The 19,160-nt window shown below is 53.1% G+C and overlaps 3 protein-coding genes across 15 annotated transcripts in view; 2 read left to right on the top strand and 1 right to left on the bottom strand.

The window, feature by feature from the left end:
* Positions 1–5,790, top strand: part of WDR48 (WD repeat domain 48) — a 46,811-nt gene extending 41,021 nt beyond the window's left edge. For both annotated transcript variants that reach the window (XM_060110760.1, XM_060110759.1), the window contains exons 17-19: positions 1,481–1,557; positions 2,992–3,184; positions 3,785–5,790. In XM_060110760.1, the coding sequence (XP_059966743.1) occupies positions 1,481–1,557; positions 2,992–3,184; positions 3,785–3,880 (366 nt within the window). In that variant the 3' untranslated portion in view covers positions 3,881–5,790. The remainder of the gene's footprint in view (positions 1–1,480; positions 1,558–2,991; positions 3,185–3,784) is intronic.
* A 10-nt stretch (positions 5,791–5,800) lies between these two features.
* GORASP1 (golgi reassembly stacking protein 1) lies at positions 5,801–17,127 on the bottom strand. 8 transcript variants are annotated; one of them, XM_060110767.1, is made up of 10 exons: positions 16,975–17,062; positions 16,222–16,280; positions 12,621–12,706; positions 11,911–12,114; positions 10,361–10,447; positions 10,097–10,227; positions 9,652–9,859; positions 8,762–8,912; positions 8,153–8,305; positions 5,801–7,899 (listed from the first exon to the last, which is right to left on the bottom strand). In XM_060110767.1, exons 4-10 carry the CDS (start codon positions 12,037–12,039, stop codon positions 7,652–7,654), a joined length of 1,107 nt encoding a protein of 368 aa, XP_059966750.1. In that variant the 5' UTR covers positions 12,040–12,114; positions 12,621–12,706; positions 16,222–16,280; positions 16,975–17,062; the 3' UTR covers positions 5,801–7,651. The 8 variants fall into 8 exon arrangements, with proteins under 8 accessions (XP_059966750.1, XP_059966751.1, XP_059966748.1 ...); XM_060110768.1 differs by having other exon boundaries at positions 11,911–12,186; positions 16,975–17,051; XM_060110765.1 differs by lacking the exon at positions 16,222–16,280 and having other exon boundaries at positions 12,025–12,186; positions 12,621–12,701; positions 16,975–17,127.
* A 45-nt stretch (positions 17,128–17,172) lies between these two features.
* TTC21A (tetratricopeptide repeat domain 21A) overlaps positions 17,173–19,160 on the top strand; it is a 29,264-nt gene continuing 27,276 nt past the window's right edge. For all 5 annotated transcript variants that reach the window (XM_060110757.1, XM_060110755.1, XM_060110758.1 and 2 more), the window contains exons 1-2: positions 17,173–17,340; positions 18,668–18,797. In XM_060110757.1, the coding sequence (XP_059966740.1) occupies positions 17,314–17,340; positions 18,668–18,797 (157 nt within the window). In that variant the 5' untranslated portion in view covers positions 17,173–17,313. The remainder of the gene's footprint in view (positions 17,341–18,667; positions 18,798–19,160) is intronic.

Genomic DNA, 19,160 nt, shown 5'->3' with positions numbered 1-19,160 from the left:
TTTTTTTTTATAGGCAGATATTATCTCATTGTTTTAATGTGTTTTTTTGTTTTGTTTTAATTTGTGGTGAGGTTAAGCATCTTTTCACGTTGGCCATTTTTATTTCTTCTTTTGTGAATTGCCTGTTTGTATTCTTTACTCAGTTTTCTATTGGGTTATTTGTCTTTCTTACTGGCTTGTAGGAGTTGTTCATATTCAGTATTAACCCTTTGACTATTATCTTGCCTCTCAATTGAATTTTACTTTGTTCATGATGTCTTTTGGCAGGCAAAAAGGTTTTTTTTATATGACCAGATTGATCCTTTTTGGCTCTGAGTTTCATGTCTTGCTTAGGTATTTCCCACTTCAAGGTAGCAAAAATGTTCTCTTGTATTCTCTTCTAGTATGTTTATGATAATGGTTTGTGTCTAGATCTTCAATCTATTAGAATTTATTCTGTTTGGTGTGAAGTAGAATGCTAACTTTCTCCAAATGGATAGCCAGTGTGCCAACACAGTTTATTGAATAAACTTTTCCTACTAATTTGAAATGCTATCTTTATCATATACTAAATTTCTATACACACATGGGTCTGTTTCTAGACTCTTTTACGTGCTGTTGACCTATATATCTAAAGACATATGAAAAGAGATTTAATCTCTAGAACCTGCAGAAAATTCATTTTCTGTCCCAGATATACCTCCAAGAACTTAAAACCAGTCTGATACCTGATAGATATTCTGTGGTCTTCTCTAAATCCGAGCTCCCCATAAACCACAACTTCCTTTGAGTGTTAAACTCACCTGGATGCATTGCTGACTTTAGGCCTGTGGCTTATTCCTCAGAGGAGACATCCAGACAGGACATGACATGGAGGCTCGGAGAGGATTAATCCCCAGAGAAAAGATGACCAATTAATTTTATCCTTCATCTAAGTATGTGGTTTACCTCATGGTGGACATCTAGGTGGTTGGCTGAAGTTTCCACTCATTTAAAACCTCAGACCTCACTCTGATGTCAGAGGAAAAGAAAGTGGGAGGACTTTGATTGGCCTTTTCAGTTGGATAATGGGCCTCACCAGCGTAGAGCGTATGGTTTTGCTCAAAGATGAATGTTGTGGGTTTCTCTCAAGACACTTAATTTTTTGTTTGGGCATTTTAATGTAGAATTCAGATTTTGGTTTGTATGGCTTGAAGAATTAAAATGTGTTTCCTTTTCATTCCTTGAATTGTTAATTGAGAAGATCCATGCTGCAATTTCATATTGCCACTGACACTGCATATAATTTGTCTTTATCTTTTATTACAAAATGAAACATTATACTTTTCTGATACCTTTTCACTAAGGCTGACGTAGATAATTTGATAGCTTATAAATTTCATAGACGGTCACTTTTAATTGTAAAATAACTGTTAACTTGTGGATAGTTTTCCTGTTGACATCATTTTAGTTTATCAGCTAATAGAAACTATTTTACCTTTTTTCACTTTTCATGTTTCAGAAAAATATGCCCAAATTCAACAAAATTCCTTTCTACCTCCAACCTCATGCATCTTCAGGAGCAAAAACCTTAAAAAAGTAAGTAAATGGAGTGTCGTGTGATACTTTGATCGAATTTATTGCCAGAGATTTTTTTTTAATTCCTTATAATTGCTTTTATAGCACAGGAGGCAAGTACTAGATCTAAGGCTAATTTCATAATATTGAAAGTTTATATAATTTAACCATATACCAAGTACCTACTGTGGCCAGCTGCACATGTTCAAAATTAGTACAACATGGATTTTGTCTCTCATAGTTTAGGACACAATCTGCGTATAGTAACTGCTTTTATGGATACTTAGGGAATGATGAGTGTAGGGGAAAGAAATGAATTTTTGGCTGTAGCTTTCCAGAAGCTTTCTTGAAGGACATGGAATTTGAGCTGGACATGTAAGGATGGATAGAACTTCAAAAGAGAGATATTCCAGGTCCAGAAAATGGTTCGATCAGGGATGTGGAAGTAGGAGCCTGCATAAGATATTGAAATTGTCAAGGACCTATGTAGCTGCAGCATAGGATGGAGGGGTGGCCAGGAGATGCTAGGAGGGACGTCAGAAAGAACATTCAGGGTTTCACTGATGTGTATCCCAGCAAGTAGAATCCTCAGGACTTTAAAACCTTTTGTTAGAGAGATTTCCAAACATATGCAAAAAAAGAGGAGAATGAACCCCCATTATCCCATCACACAGCTTAAATAATTCTCAACATATGGCTAAACATTTTGTTTCATCTATACCTCTACCTGCCCTCCCTCCCACTGAACCCACCTGCCTACACACACACACACACACACACACGATTATTTTAAAGCAAGTTCTAGATATCACTTCAACTAGGTTTAATGACTGAAGTTCAGGATGGCTTTCAGAGTATGAGCCTTAGTTACTTGGTTTAACCATTATTAACTGATGTCAGAGATACAGAAGTAGGTTTGGGGGTAAGGAAATGAATGCTGAATCTAGTTTTGGACACGTAGAGTTTGAGGTGCCTTTGGGACATCCAGCTGGAGCTGCCTAGCCAGCTGTTGTGTTGGTAGGTCTGGAGATCAGACAGGCAGTTGAAACTCAAGGGCTTGGCTATAGGAGGAGGAAGCCTTCGGAGAAATGAGCACATATATTATTGGAGGCTGGTAAGCACCAGGGGCTGCCTTCCCTTCCAGGAGCATTTAGTTTGCCCATGCTCTGGGAAAGTCTTTAAGGGAATAAAACCCAGAAGGCTATTCCTTATGTATATAGAAGGTTTAAGAATATGTATTTAATCTCATTTATTTGCCCATAATCTGTCTTAGGGGAGGACACTATAGAAAATCTATTGGCGATTCTAAAAATGGATTATGGCAGTGACTAAGAACATTTATTGGTTTATGTTTCTGTGGTATGTTTTATCTTTGTCAAATGTTAACACCAAAAAATATGGAAGAGAAATATCCAGTGATTTCCTGATGTCACAATCTGCCCTTGCTTTTTACAGAGATAGGCTCTCTGCTAGTGACATGCTTCAAGTCCGGAAAGTAATGGAACACGTCTATGAGAAAATCATCAACTTGGATAATGAGTCTCAAACCACTAGCTCTTCTAATAATGAAAAACCAGGAGAACAGGAAAAAGAAGAGGATATTGCTGTGCTGGCAGAGGAGAAAATTGAACTTTTGTGCCAGGACCAGGTAAGTGGACTTGAGGACACAGCCCCATTTTTTCCAGTGCTGGTGCTCAGAATTTCATCATGTGGTGGGATTGTAGTTTCCAAGTCTGTTGCCTTTGGGGGGCTTTTGCTTTTAGGAGCACTGGGTCTCTCCCACCTATTTGTGAGGCCCCTTCTGAAGGGCTCTATAGCCCACCTTAAAGCTTCCATTTATCCCTGGGGCAGTTTTCAGGAAAGGGACATAGAGACTTAAATGCACACACAGACAAATGTGGTTGTGCTGGTGGCTTTTTTTTTCTGACAAGAAAGATACATGCTCGTCTTTATTTGCAGGGCAGCATCTGCCACGTTAGTTTAAGATTTGAAGTGGAGGTGGGTGGAGCATTGGTGGAGATGTTGTAAATGAAGATGCACTCAAGGTATTTCTTCAGAGGAATGGCTGAACATGGCCTGTCTGGCCTAGCCACACAAGCTGCACATCTTACCATGCCCAGATCCGTGCCTGCTTGCAAGGCAGCTGTGTCAGCAAGAACAGGCCACCAGGTATGGGCGAGGAGAGTCCCAGAGTTAACGATAAAAGCCTTAGATATACCTTTTTTATTATTCATTTTTTGCTGTTCAGGTTTTGGATCCAAATATGGACCTCCGAACAGTGAAACACTTCATATGGAAGAGTGGTGGTGACCTCACCCTCCATTACCGTCAGAAGTCCACGTGAAGGGTGGGCGAACACTCCTGGGTATTCATTTACTGACCTTCCTCTATGGCCCTAAGAGTAGTCCTAGGAAGCCCACTGAGCCCCAACGGGAACAAGACTTCTAACGGCCGATTTGGTATGGACTGAGATTCTCTTTCAATTGAAGTGACTAATTGAGATGTAATATAGAAACCAGTCTCCATGTGTAGATTAAGCTGTCCCCAGAAAGGCAGAGTGCCAGAGCAGAAGAGCCCCGAGCAGACTGTGTCTTGCGAGGTGTACAGAGAATTAACGACAGGCCAGCGCAGACTTTGCTTCCTCCCTTTGTTTCAGAGGACCCTATCTTGATCTGTTAGCACTTGTTAGAAACACATCGGTAGGGCCACATCTGTCACTGTGTTTCAACTCCAAACCCACACTCTTGAGCTTTGCTAAGAGTACATTCCATTCATGCAGTACCTATGAAGGCTTTTTCCAAGTTTGTCATTAAAAAAAACAAGTTGTTTTCACCATTTAAGACAGTTACTTTTAATAGGAATTTGCTGCTGCACAATTCGAGAGCCAGCCCATTTCATAATAAATGATTATTGTTGGGCTTGTTTTTAATATTGCATCTCAGATGTGTTCTTGTAGGAAGACCTGTTGAAATTCCAGGTGCTGGATCACAGCACTGGGACTGCCAGCCTAGAGTATGCCCAGCCTGTGCCCAGCGGTGATACCCCCACGGTGCCCGGACTGTTTGGCGGCCACAGGGAGGTGCAGCTCTCTTACTCCTTCCTCCACTGTGTCGTTTTATTTATGGGCAAAGCCAGGTGACACCACAGGTTCTTGCTCTGGGTGAGCAGCGTGACACCATCAAAACTTAAGACTGTGATGAGATTTTAACTTCATTTAAATGCTACCTAATATTTATGGTGTCAGAGTAAAAGGCTATCATAGTGAGTTAATTTGATATTCACGTCCTGGAAGTATACATGTTTGTTTTTTCCAGTTTTATATGCAGGTTTTTGTTGTTGTACCTGTATCCAGATTTCTTTTCACTGTTCTTTCTAACAATCTAAAGCTTTCATAGAATCCTTTGGATCTTGTACAGAATATAACTTATTGGGGATAAATACTTCAACTTTTGGCAGAAAAAAATACTTTGGATTCTCCCCAAGGTCATTTGTATTTGGAATAGAACAATGGTCCACCCCCATAAAACTACGTAAGACAAGCCTCCTGGATGAAGCCAGAAGCACAAGTGCCTTCAGAGGGCAGTTTATTCCAGTCCAGTTGTCTCCCCAGCATGGCCCGTCCCCACAACAGCAGGGACTGGGGAGGGGGTGGGGAAGGTTTTTTCTTTTCTACGCCTTCACAGGTTCAGCTGGAGGCAGCTGGTGGCCTGAGTCCAGACCTCACTATCTGAGATACTCCGACGGGCACAACCGTAGAGACAGGGTTTCCTCACCGCTGGTCAGCCTCCTTTGGAAAGTGGGCTGGTCACTGCCGCCACACTTTGAAGAAGTGCGCAAAGACACGCCACATCTCCAGTGAGCCTGTCTCCCTTATGCAGAGAGCAACCGGCTGTTTTTAAAAATCCTTTCTATCTGTTGAATACAACAGTGCGCTTTTGGTGCACATTTTTTAGCAATAGTTGTGAATTAATGGCAAAAAAAAAAAAAAAAAAACTCATTTACCAGCCCTCAGTTGTGTTTGCACAAGGGGCCCTTGGGCTGAAGGAATGGGCCTCACTGGGCCATGCTGCCCTGTGTGCCGAGCCTCGAGGGGCGGCTGTGCTCCCTTCCCGTCATAGATCTCACCCCCCAGCATGGTTGTGGGTTTTTTTGTTGTTCCAGTCAAACCAGTAATAGTTTCCAGAAAATCTTGACAGTCTGCAATGCCAAAAGGGTAAAAATCTGTATTTCACAGTTGTATAGAATAAAGGCTTTAGTTACAATATTTCAAAGTGTAGTACCCATTTATTTTCACTTGTCATTTTCCTTCATAGCAGATTACAGAGAAAAGAAGAAACTTCTGGTTTTGTGTTTACCGTGGAAATAATCAGCATTGATATCCATTTTATCCCCCAATTTAAGGAGGGGAGTGTGTGAAAGTGAGGGAGGGAAGAACCAGGTCCCTTGGGTGAGGGTGACTCTGGGTCGGACTGCCAGACTACAGTGAAGGGAAGCTGGCCTCAGAACAGGCCCATGGTGATTCTTTTCTACTTCCTGGATTGCTGCACTGGGCTCCCAGACAATCCAGGAACCAGGCTCCAGCACTGGCTTTGGACACAATGCCTCCCTGTTCTGTGGGCTTATCAGCTGCTCTGGTAGACTTGACAAAGACTTGCTTTTTAAATGTAGTCACGGTGCTAGAAGCGAAGTGTTTGCTGGTTTGGGGCCCTCCTTCCATATACTTGGTCTGTGCCCCCCAGAGCAGACAGTCCTTGTCCTTTGAGCCTAAGAGAGCTCTGCTCTGAATTCCCTGTAAGTGCACACATTCCAAATCAAATGGTAAAGGTGGGACTTTCGACTGGGCCGAGGCTAGAAGGCCAGGCCAGAGGAAGCGTTCATGGTACTCAGTGAGGGCTGTGGGAAGGTGAGGGACTCTAGCCAAAGAGGAGAGGACTTCAAGTGATGAGGGGCCATCCCTGGATGGAGCCCTCCTCTTCCTGCAGGAACCAGGCAGAGCAAAAGACCCAACCTAGTCTTAGCCTCCCAAGGCACTGGAGGTGAGGGGAACAGCCCTCTCCCGTACTACAGGAGAGAACAGAAGGGCCCTTACCCAATCTTGTCCAGGCCCCTCATCTCCCCTTGGAGTGGGAGCTGTGTGTAAAGAACTCCAGTCGGGAGGACTGGCTCTGAGAGTCTGCTTAGGATGGTGAAATTAAATTTGTAACTTTTACTCACCACTGGGGCTGGCTGGATGACATGTATATTTAGAAGAGATGGTTGTAAAAGTTTGGGAGCTGACAGGAGTCACAACTGGGGACACTAGGTCTGTGGGGTGTAGACGGTGGGGAAGAAGAAGCATCATGGTCCAAGCACAGGTGAGTGTGCTGAAGGGCCTAGAATTTCCAACCATCCTCCCTCAGAAGAGGTGAGCAAGTTCACTGCCTCTCCTCCAACCATGGCTGGAATATGTGGTCAGCATGAGCCAACTGTGCAGTGTAGCACAGAGTGAGACAGTAATTGGAGCGGCAGGGGTCCCCAGGGCTTGGGGGTGCCTTCCATTACAGATAGAGCTGGCTGAGCTCTGTGGAAAGAATCACTGCAAGCCCTACAGAGCGATTAGGCAAACACTCCACACCAACCCCTTCGTCCCTCACCCCATCTTCACACCTGATGGTGCCTGGACTCTGCTACCTTCTGTGCAGCCACAGTGACCAGAGCAGGAGCAAGCAGTGGGTACGTGGCCAAAAGATGCCCTTCCCCAAGGCCCGCGGCCACTGAAGTTCCACGCCCTGCCCGAGTGGCAAAGAATCCTTTGCTCTCCGACCCTAGCTCCTGGAAAACTTACTTAACCTGGGTGCTACTCCCAGCCCCCTGCTACCCGAGAAGTACTTGAGATTCTCAAACAAGTGGTCAATTCCCCGAAGGCAGGACCATCAGGCAGAATGAATGCTGGGAGGTCACCTCTTGGAGACCAGTAGGGTCGGAGTGGACACAAGCCACACCCCCACCCCCACCCCGTCAGCAGCAGCCTAGGAAGCACAACGCAGGGGGTTCGGCCACGCAGTGTGGCCTGAGCTGCCTCCCACTTCCGGGCCTCATGAAATGCCATCAGAGGCCCTTCTTAGAGCCTGGGGTGTTATTCTGGGGTGGAGAGCTGTGCCTGGCTGGCTGCCCCCTCAGCCTCTGCCCTGAAATCTGGGCTCTCTGTGCTTGCTGGCTCCTCCTCAGCCTGGGCTTCGAGCAGCTCAGCGGACAGCCCATCTTCTGGTGAGGCTGCAGAGGTGAGGCTGTCGGGAAGTGTCAGCTGAGGCAGGTGGTCGGCCTGGGTGCCTGGGCTGTCTGGGAAGGAGACCTCAAACTCTGACCCAGACCAGGTGGCCTCACCTGAAACACACGGGGTGGAGCTGAGGAGGCCCACAGACCAGGGCCAGTGTGGCCTGGGGCAGTAACCCCGCTGACCCTCAACTCCCACCCCCAGCGTTGATGGGGGATGGGCGCTTTAGCATACAAATGCCGTGATGCAGCTGCATTCCACCTGTAGGCCAGCCTCTAACCCAGCTGAGAGACTCAGGGCCGCCTTCCCCACAACCCGGGGTCCTTCCCAGAAGGCCTCTAAAGGTGCCGGACGGCCACTCACCGCCACGCTCACGAGAACCCCTGCTGGAGCAGGCGTCCTCCGGCCCTGAGGCTGAGACCGCAGTGGAGGTCAGCTCTGTGGAGGAGGGCAGCCCAGACCAGGCGCTGGCATTGCTGCTGTCCAAGAGGGAGATGCCGGACACGTCCAGGAAGCCTAGGGGAAGGTGCACAGTTCTCTGCCAGAACAAAACCCTGACCGCTGGAAGGCCAGCGCCCTGGGCTCACGGCGCCCTGTTCCTGGGGCATCTGGCCCGGCCAGAGACTGTAACCTCCTCAGCCTGTGGCAATGCCCCCAGCCAACCCCAGAGGTTCCCCACTGCTGGTTTCTGAGGAAAGAGAGGGGCCTGGGGTTGGGTATCATGGGAATAGCCCAGTGGCAGAGGGCCCAGACCCTGCTCTGTGCCCAGTGTGCTGTGTGACCTTGAGCAGGCCCCCTCTCTCCTCTGGACGGCAGTCTTGCCATCCGTATACTGATTGGATCACCTGCAGTTATCTTGGCAGATATCAGATAGGAGGGCTCAGTGGGTCTGCCGAAGTCCAGCCCAGAGCCCGGGACCCGCTCCGGCACAGGGCTTGCAGGCCCTCAGCTTCCTCTCAGCCTGCTCGGTACCTGGGTCCATGACTCGCTGCAGTGGAGGCGGAGGATGAAGAGGAATCTCCATGGAACGGGGAAGGTCGCCAAGGTCCGGAGTGCCATGGCCAGGACTCTCAGGCCCAGGGAGCTGTTCCTCCTTGGAGGAGCCAGGTGCCTGCAGCAGGGCCTACAGGGAGCCAGGGGAAAAAAGGAACAGGAGGGGCCTGTTGGACAGGGTAGTCCAACCCAACCGCCAGCTCACACCCACCGGGAGCACCACTCAGCCCGAGGGAGCAAACAGCCCTGGGCGTCTGCCGCTTCCTCTACAGCAGATGTGAAGTCAGGCAAGAGGGGCCTGGCTGGCCTCCCGTGCAGTGCGGACATGGACTCGGGGCACCCTTCCCACTCTGCTGAGCAGCCCCAAGGGCCCACCTGACGGAGCCCCATCCATGACCCACAGGAAGAGTCCATGCCTGGAGAGCAGTCCCCAAGGGCCCCCATGCAGACCCCAGGCACCAACCCGATGCCCAGAGGCACTTGGGGGACCTCTCAACAGCCACGATCTGGCTGCAGACCCAGACAGACACCCAGCCCCTGGCCTAACTTTACCACAGACTCACGGAGGCACAGAACAAGGCTCTGCCCACCTCTGAGCCTCAGTTTCCCAGTCATGAAATGAAAATGACAACCAGTGCCTCACACTACCCTCACCTCCAGACCCAAGTGGCAGGAGAACCGAAGTAGGTTCCACTGTCCCAGGATGAGCCCATCTTCTCCCACTGGGTCCCACAAGCAGATGGGCCTCCCAAGGGCTCTGCAGGCAGGCCCCCAGTGAGGACAGTCCCCAGTCTCCTCTTCCCAGCTGCAGGCCCTTCTGCCCACATGAAGCTCCCTCTCTCCACAGCTGGCAAGTGCTCCCCATGTACCTCCACGTAGTCACCCTGCCTGGAGCCTGTCTCCAGGCCAGAAGGGGCAGGAGAGTCCTGGGGGATGGGTCCAGGTGGTGGGGCACCAGGCGGCGGGACACCAGGCGGCGGGACACCAGGTGGTGGGACACCAGATGGCTTCTTGTGGTGGCTGGGAGGCTGGGTTGGGATCCGGTGCAGATACCCGTAGCCGATACCACAGCCCAGGCTGCCGAAGACCAGAAACATTCACTCCAGGGCTTGTCCCACAGCCCTTCCTATCCCTGCCACCCCCATCCACCAGCAATGAGGGGGCCTCATGGACCAACTGTCAGCCTCAGGACCCCTGGGGCCAGGGCCCAGCCCTCCATCCCCACCATGGGACTCCAGGTCCATGCCCAATGGCCAGGGTCCCCCACGGCCCCACCAGGGCCCCACCCTGCAACCCTGCAACCCCAGGAAATACCTGCCCTCTCCTCCCCAGGCTGCATTGGGAGTGACAGTCACCTCCCGGCAGGAGTCGGACTCGGAGTTATAAACCATCAGCTTCAAGGGCTTCCCCTCATGGGACTCGATGAGCGAGAAGAAGTCCTCGGACTACAACAGACACATGGAACCTGAGCCCTGCTCCCACCCTGGGATGGGAAGCCTCACAAGACGCTTCTCATGGACAGCACCCACCTCTCCACACCCCATCCAGGGGGCCGGGGGGAAGGCTGTGGTTCCTTACCTCCTGGAGGATCTGGTCTGAGCCGACCACGTAGTCGGTGTAGGGGCGCAGGCCAGCGAGAGAGGCAGGGGAACAGGGTTCTACATCCTGAGGAAAGAATCACCGAACCATCCAACTATCGGCCTTGCTACTGGGGGGCGGCGGGTGGGAAGCTGCCTCTCCAGGAGCTGCCTCTCCACCTGTCCTCTGTCCCCAGGCCAGGACCTCAAGACCAGACTCTCCCAGCCCAGCCCCTGGTTCCCCTGCTTCCCATGGTCCACAGCCTGTCCAGCAGAGGGCAGCACCGTGCCACAGGCAGGAGCTCCCGCATCTGACCACCTAGGTCCAACTCCCGGCTCCACCAGCGGCTAGCTGGGCGCTGTGGACAAACACTTAACCCCTCGGCCACAGTTTCCCCACAGTTACAAGTGGGATATGTAGTACTCACTCAAGAGTTGCTGAGAAGATTAAAAAAAATAATATATGCACAGAATGAAAACCACACCTTGGCCCACAGTAAGTGCCCAACTGCATTGCTGTTACGGCTGCAGGCACAGAACTGAAGACCCCTGGGGTGGCGGGTGGGGGGAGGTTGAAGGAGAGGGTGGTGAGAAGTGGGTACAAGGATTGCCTTCTCCCTTGGAAAGCTCCACTACCCAACCCCCAGCCTCCCGGGAAATATAGAGGGATTTGCATCACCACCCCCATTGCACTTATGAACAAACTGAGGCTGGCTGAAAAGGTTGAGAAGGCTCCCGCGAAGAGTCAGTGAGCAATAGAGGGGGCTAGAAACCAAATCAGCCAATTTCCAGCTCAGGGCACCCTCTGTCCATCAAGCCGTAGGACCGAGCATTCAAGAACTCGGGCCCCATCAGTGACTGTGCATGTCACATGTGCATGTGTGTCTGTGAACGAACACTAACAGCAACATCTGTGACAACTCAGTCACAGAGATTCATTAAGGTTCAGACCCCAGGCACCAGCCCACTGCCCAAGGGTGCTCTCAGGGGACCTGCCAAGAAAAACCATAATATCCTAGAGCAGCGGTCCCCGACCTTTCTGGCACCAAGGACCAGTTTTGTGGAAGACAATTTTTCCACGGACGGCGGGGGTGTTAACGGTTCAGGCGGTAACGCAAGCGATGGGGAGCGGCAGATGAAGCTTTGCTCGCGCGCCTGCCGCTCACCTCCTGCTGTGCGGCCTGGTTCCTAACAGGCTGGGGACCGGTACCAGTCCGCGGCCCTGGGGTTGGGGACCCCTCCCCTAGAGTACACCAGAAAAAACACTTTTAGATAAAGACTAAAGCAGCCGCAGCAGCAGCCTTCTGGCAGTACAACCAAGCTTCCAGCAGATGGCGTCCCCACCTTTCCAAAGAAGAAGCCCACGTCTAGAGGGTAAGAAAATGCCCTAAGTCACAGGGCACTGTTGGGCTGAGAGGAGTTGCCCTCTCTGGGACACTGGACAGGAGAGACCACACCCTGCCCTTGGGACCCTCTAATAGACCCACTGCCTGCTGGCCTCTCCCGGGAGGACCCCACCACACACCCATCCCATACGCCCCGCCCACTCACCAGCACGTGCCACACGTGCTCGCTGGCCCTTCGGAAGCTGCAGAAGCGCACGCTGGCACCCAGCAGGCCCTGGCCGCCCCACATGTTGCTGGGCACCACCTCCACCTCGCGCACCTTATTGGTCTTCATGTTGAACACCTCCAGCTTCACCGGCTTCTCCACGTTGGCCTTCAGCAGGGCCTTGAGCGTGTCATTCTCCTTGTTCTGCAGGGGCAGCGGGGCTGACTCCCAGACCCCCCACACACACGCGGCCGGGCCCCCCAGACAAGTCTGGGTCTGAGATGGGGCAAGGGCCTTGGTGGCTGGGCTGGGCCTGCAGCCACTGTGACCCCCAGCACCCCAAGCCCTGCTAAACCTTCCTCCTTCAGTCCCCCCGGAAAACACAACAAAGGAAGCAAAGAGCCCCCGGGGTCCAGAGCATTGCAGCACTGCCCACTCTTAGCTGCCCCTTCCAGAGCTCTCACACCTCTCAGGCCCCTGTGGGCAGGCCCCGTAGACCTTGCAGCCAGTGCCAGGAGTCTACCTGCTCCAGTCCACCCCTGAGAGCCCGGGAGCTGAGCTCCAGGCAGGGCCCCCATCAGGCTCAGGAAGAAGGGGAGACGGGGCTCAGCCTCCCTTCAACAGAAAAGGGAGGGAGGAGCAGGGCTGGGGCCCCTGTGGGACAGCAGGAGACACACACAAGCAAAGCAGAGGCAGGAGGGGGGCCTCACCAGCCTTGAGTGCCCGATGGTGATGATGAAGTCGAAGTAGGGCTCCAGGCCTGCCTGCTGGGCGGGGGAGTTCTCCTGCACCTGTGCTGCACAGAGGCCTCGGTCACTGCGCCGACCCCGGGACTCTCCCAGAAGCCCCCAGCCGTCAATTCTAGAAACCATCACCACTCCCCGTGTCCCGGCGAGGACAGAGACACCAGCATGAACCGTTCCAGGCAGGCCACGCATGGGCATGGGCAAGGTGCACTCCATCCTCTCTCACTACCTTCCTGGGCACAGGTTTTCCTCTTTTGGAAAACGACTCTTTCCTGATTATGATCCACAGACGCTTCCAGAGATGCCTCATAGGAGAACCCAGAGCAGTAGGCCACATGGAGACAGGGTGACATAGATGGCTGCCCCAGAAGCCTGGGCTGGGGCTGCTGGAAAGCCAGAAGGGTTTACCAGAAATGTTCAGGTGTGGACAGGAAGGGAGTGCCCCAGGATGGATGGAGCCAGGGCTGTGCCCAGAAGGAGTGCAGAGGCAGCCTGTGGCCAGATCCCAGAGAGCCCCTGACCCTGTGGTGACAGATCCAAGCCCAGTCCCGCAGGTGGGGTGATAGGAACTGTTGAGGAGGGATGGCTGAGGAGAGCAGACCCCAAGGTCTGGAATGAGCCTGAGCCAGGGAGCCTGCTGAGCAGCGCAGAGTCCCCTCACCATCCAACCTCCCCACACAGGACAGCTCCTCCGGGAGCCATTCCCAGCCCAAGGGGCTCCTGCCCTGCCCTCAACTCCCGAACTCCCTGCTGTCTCCAAAAACACCACAACCAGGCTTGCAGCTATGGTGGAAATCCATCTCAAAGGCCCCATTCACAGAGCTTTGCTCAAACAATGCAGCCTTTATCCCCAGGTCTGGACCAAAGATGGGCCCCACACCCTCAGGCCTTTGGCTGTGAGCACTTGATGCCCTGCTGGTCAGGCACCAGCCAGGCCCACAGCCCACAGGGCACAGGGCTCATGTGGCCTCAGGTTCTGGATGCTTCCTTGAGGGGAAGGCCCCCATGGCTTCTGCCACCCACTAGCCCCTCCAGTCTTGGAGTCCCCACACTGAAGGAGAGCTCACCGCTGAGGCTACGGATTAAGGCCAGTTCGCTCCTGGAATCAGGGCTCCCTCCAGGCAGTGGAACTGACAGAGCCCAGCCTTGCCACCTCCAGAAGCTGCCATGGCTTTCAGTGAGAATGAGCCCAGAACCCAACTCCAGCCCTAGCAGCCTGGCCCAGAGGGCAGCTGCTTGGAGTCTGCCCCTCCGTCCCTTCAGGGGGAAGCTGGGACAAGGGGTCTTCTGAGAATCAGACGACAGTTCGCCAGGGAGAGCTGGCGAGGAGCTGCTCCTCCCTGCTCTGGGCCACTCCACCTCCCTCGGGTAAGGCCCCCACTCCAGAGGCCGGTTGCCCTCTACCTTCCTCAACACTGTGTCTGCCAACCTCCATCATCAATGAGGCTCAGAGGCTCGGGCCCCCAGTGCACAGGCCCGGCCCTCTCCCAGCCCACCCAGAACCTCCACCTCCCCTCTCCTGTGGCCTTGTCCTCAGTCTGGCCTTCTCAAGGCCCCTTGCCCTAGGCCTTGTCATCACCCACTATGGCTCCACAGCGGAAATCACCTGCGGTGCTGCCCACCGCACCCCCGGCCCCTCAACAAGCGTCCCTTCTGTCTGGCTCTCCCTTGGGCGTTCCCATCACCCCAGATCCCGCAGCCCCACAATGAGTGCTGCTTTCATAACACTCCCCCCGCCCCCTGTATCTCCCATCAGGGCACCTAGAGTGATTAACAAGGATGGCAGTTTACGCCTTCTGAGGCTTGGCTGGGTGCCAGAAGACTGCACCACCTGCTTCCCCTGTCATTTAACCGTCTCACTAACACCAACTGACAGGGGAGGAAAAGCACTCAGTTTTTCAGCAACAGCCTGACCCCAGGAAATCCGACCCAGAGTCTGCTCCTGTCCACTTCCGAGGACAGTGACTTCTCCACCATGCCCAGCACACAGTGGGAACGCCAATATTTAGAGAAGGCAGCACACTTGCTCTTCGGTTTTTTTAAATGTTTAGGAGGCAGTGTCACACCTCCACTTAAAACCACTTAAAACCTCCCAATGGCTCCACAGCTCAGCATAAAATCCTAAATCCTCAGGACAAAAGGCAAGGCCCCAAGCAACCTGGCCTCATCCTTTAGCACACTCCTCACATGGGCCACGCCACCCAAGCACACCAACCCCACCTCCTTGCTTCTCCTCAAGCCCAGCAAGCACAGTCCCACCTCAGGGCCTCCCTCTGCCCAGAACGCTCTTCCCCCAAATATCTGTATTGTCCACTCCTTACTTCCTTCCAAGGTGTCTGTTCAAACGTGACTTGATCAGAGGCCTTTCCTGACCCCTGTATACAAGAGCACCCACTCATCACTCTGGATCCCCTCACACTGCTTTTTTTTCTCGCTAGCAATGATCACCAACTACCATATATTTCCTGTCTGTCTCCCTTCCCTCTCTGCTGGCATCCAAATGTAAACTCCATGAGAAAAGGGACAATATCTTTTCTGCTCACTGCTTTATCTCCAGTGCCGGGAACTCTACCTGCCACAGCATATGTGCTTAAAATCACTGTTTTGGCTATAAGGATATACTGTACAATGCAGGGAATACAGCCAATATTTTATAATAACTATAAATGGAGTATAACCTTTAAAAATTGTGAATCACTATATTGTACACATATATAATATTGTACATCAACTAAATAAAACTACACGTATGAAACGGGGGAAAAAAAAACTGTTTTGGGGCTTCACTGGTGGCACAGTGGTTGAGAGTCCGCCTGCCGATGCGAGGGACACCGGTTCGTGCCCTGGTCGGGGAAGATCCCACGTGCCGCGTGGGCCCGTGAGCCATGGCCGCTGAGCCTGCGCGTCCAGAGCCTGTGCTCCGCAACGGGAGAGGCCGCATCAGTGAGAGGCCCGCGTACCGCCAAAAACAAACAAACAAACAAAAAAACTGTTTTGTAAATAAAGACCTCCAATTCCCCAGTCTCTCCATTCTGTCCCTCTCCAACAGGCCTTTCCCATCTTCACTCCTACCATCACCACCATCACCACCACCACCCCACCCCCCACTGTCGATATCCTCAATTTGCCTTCCATCAAACCTGTTGGAAGACTCTTCTGGCTGCATGCATTTCACTGTCCACCTTTTCTGTCCGGTGCCTCACCATGACGTCCACTAGGGAAAGCCCACCACCAAGCACAGATTCTATTACCTCTGGGTCCTGAAGCCATCCTGGCTTTCCTTTTAGGAAACCTCTTCTTTAGCTGCCCCTCTCCCCCATAGTTGTTAACAGAGCCTCCCATCACAATACAGAGACCGCTCAACAGCCAGGCACCAAACTGACAAGCCTGTCTGCCTACCCCCATCTCTGCTGCCATCCACCGTGCACAAGGGACAAGGGAGTCCTGCCCCGCGGCGCGCTTGGGACGGACACTCTCCTGCCCCTCTCAGCTCTGTTACAGCCCCTGCTTCTCCGCAGTACAAATCACCCCAAATCTCCATCTTGCTGCGGGCCCCTCTCCTCACCTTCAGGCTCTAGGAACCCACTCCATCTCCACTTTCCCCGGGACTGCTCATCCAGACCTCTGTGGCGACACCGAAGGCACATTCTCAGCCGCGGCCTTACCGCGCTCCTCCGCAATGTTCCACCTGGGAGCCCTGCTCCACCCCCCATCCCCCGCAAACTCTCTCCCCGAGCCCTCTGCCGCATTCTCTTGGCTCTCCCGCTCCCACTTTCTGGTTGTCATCGGTCTTCGACCCCACCACAGGCAGGATGCCCGCTGGCAGGCTCCCCCGCAGCTGGCGTCCACTCGGTTACCCCGACCCCCTGGATCCAAGGGCGGGGACAGCCGGGCCCTGGGCTTATCTGGCTCTCTCCCTTGGCCCAGTAACAAGCGCAGTACACAACAGGCGATCATAAATGTGATCATACAAGTGCACAAATGCGTCCCGACTGGACCTGGTGCTTTCACTCTTCACTCGGGAGAAGTGCCATTCCGGGGCGGCCCGACCCGACCAGGAAACGCTCCAGCTTCCTGCAGAGCTGGCACTTGGGGCTGGCGCCGGGCCGACCCGCGGCCGCAGACGGGCCGTGGCCCAGGAGTGCCGTGGCGCCATCTCTCGCCGGCGGCTCCTACCGGGAAGGGGCATCAGTCTCCCCCGGGTGGCCACACTAAGGCCGGGACCCCGCCTCTACCGCCCCCGGCCGGGGATCGGACATCCCCCGCACGTTGGTGCGGACGCCATGCCCAGGCCACCGGTGCCGCAGGGGCCACTCACCCCGTGCAGGTGGAAGCCCTCGAAGCCTCCCGCGGGCTGCTCGGCGCTGGCGCCCAGGCCCATGGCCACGGTCGGCTCGTGCGCCGGTGCCCGGGACCGCGGCGTCTCCAGCGCGTACTCGCCCTCTCGGCGCTCGACTACCCGCGCCTTGTCACGTGGTTGCCTGGCCACGCCCACCCTTAACTCTGACGCCCTTAGAGAGCGGCCGGCTGCTCCGTTTCCAAGGACGCGCGCGCCTCCAACAGTAGGCCGCGAGAGGCGCGACCGGGACCCTGACTCGGGGAATCCCGCTCCGCGAGGCACTAGCAGACCCGGACTCGGAGCCGCGGGTGCCCGGAGATGAGCATCAATGACTCCTCCCTTATGGTGCGTGGCCCGGGCACTGCCCAGCCGCTCCCTCCGGGACTCTCCGCCCCTGGCCTGGTGACCCTCGCGCCTTGCAGCTCTCCTGTTACCTCTCTGACCGCTCGTGCTGCCTCTGCTACCCTCCTTTCGCTGTCCCCTGCCTCTTCAGGCTGTCTTCGTCCCTTCTCGCCTCACTCTCCGTGGCAAGCGCATCCTCTCTAGTGTTCTCTGAGCCCACAGTCATCATCCCCACCCAGTCCTATCCCCGAGCTCCCCCAAACCAAAGCATAAAAACACAGCTCCATCACCTAGCCATTATCTCCCCTTCCCCTGTCTGTGCCTCTTCTGGGTCCTTCACCTCAGTGGATCGCACCACCATTTGATCCCCCAGCCTTTACTCTTTCCCATACTCATCTCCAGATCCTGTCAATCGGCAGGAAGTATCAGCTCCTAAATGTCTCCTGAGATCACCCACTTTTTATCTCCTAGTCCAGGATCACCACCATCTCCCCTCTGGGCACCTGCAACAGTCCCCCTCCCAACTGGTTTCTCTGCTTCGGCTCTCTTCACCAGCAGGCCTCCACTGCCGCCACCACCGCCACCAACATCCACGACCACCCCAACATACACACACACACACACACACACACACACACACACAAGCCAGAGTGTTTGCAAAAACACACACCTGAGTACATTCCCCCCCACCACCATGCCCAACGTTAAAACCATTCCAGCTGCTTCCTATTACCCTCAGGATGGTGTCTGGGCTCTTTCGTATGGCCCACAAGGCTGTTCACAATCCAACCACATCTATCCCCAACCCCGGCACCCACAAACCTTAGGGGAAGTGAGACTTCATTTTGAAATCTCAGCGCCTCTTACTACGTGACCTTTGTCAAGCCACAGCCTCCATGGGCTTTGGCTTCCTTAACTGTGAAGGATATGGAGAGGATAATGCATAGATGATGGGCGTAAAGCCCTTGGTACACTTCCCCACAGGTGGTTAGCCCACAATAACTTGTACCTCTAAGTACTGGCGTCATGATTCTTATTATCGGTTCACTTTCTTCCCTCTTATTTGCTTCCTAAGGCAAAACCTGAGTTGAATTCCCCATCACATTTGAACCAGAATCTGTGGTTAATTCCAAAACAAACATCTCCAAACTCCTTCCCAAGAAAACTGTATGGAGCTGTTCCTGGGGCTGGGGAGGAATGGGATGAGGCCTGAATATTCTTTCTCTTCTCTTTACAGAACTGGAAGAGGAGCAGGGACTAGGGGAGGGAGCAGGTCAGAATAGACAGAAAAGGGGCTGGGACTATTGCAACTGTGTCTTCCTCCTCGCAGGCTGGGATCATTTATTACAGCCAAGAAAAGTACTTCCGCCATGTGCAGCAGGCCGCAGCCGTGGGCCTGGAAAACTTCAGCAATGACCCAGTGTTGCAGTTCTTTAAAGCCTATGGAGTCCTCAGGGAAGGTAGGGACTCGTCAGTGTTGCCTTCTGGCCTCAGGCACTAGCCAAGCACTAACGTGCAGGCTCCACCTGGATGCCTACTTCTACCCCAATCATGTTCCCTTGGAAAAAGTCTTACACCCAGTAGCTAGATTCCCAGGTTAATCCACAGAACGTAATCCATATCTAGTTGACTTTTGAGACCTCAGAGACCTCACTACCCCTGCTCTGCACCTCAGTTTCCCTATCTGTAAAATGAGTGGGGGGAAAGATGACTGCAAGATTATTGAACCAATCCCAGGCTTGGAAACTGAGAGCCACTAGTGCAGAAAAAGGAGGAAGTGGTAGGTGTGGCCACAGGCAGGTGTGGGACAGGAGCAGGGAGAG

This window comes from Mesoplodon densirostris, chromosome 10 (genome assembly GCF_025265405.1).
Source record: "Mesoplodon densirostris isolate mMesDen1 chromosome 10, mMesDen1 primary haplotype, whole genome shotgun sequence".
Taxonomy (NCBI): domain Eukaryota; kingdom Metazoa; phylum Chordata; class Mammalia; order Artiodactyla; family Ziphiidae; genus Mesoplodon; species Mesoplodon densirostris.
This window is presented reverse-complemented; position numbering and strand designations above follow the sequence as displayed.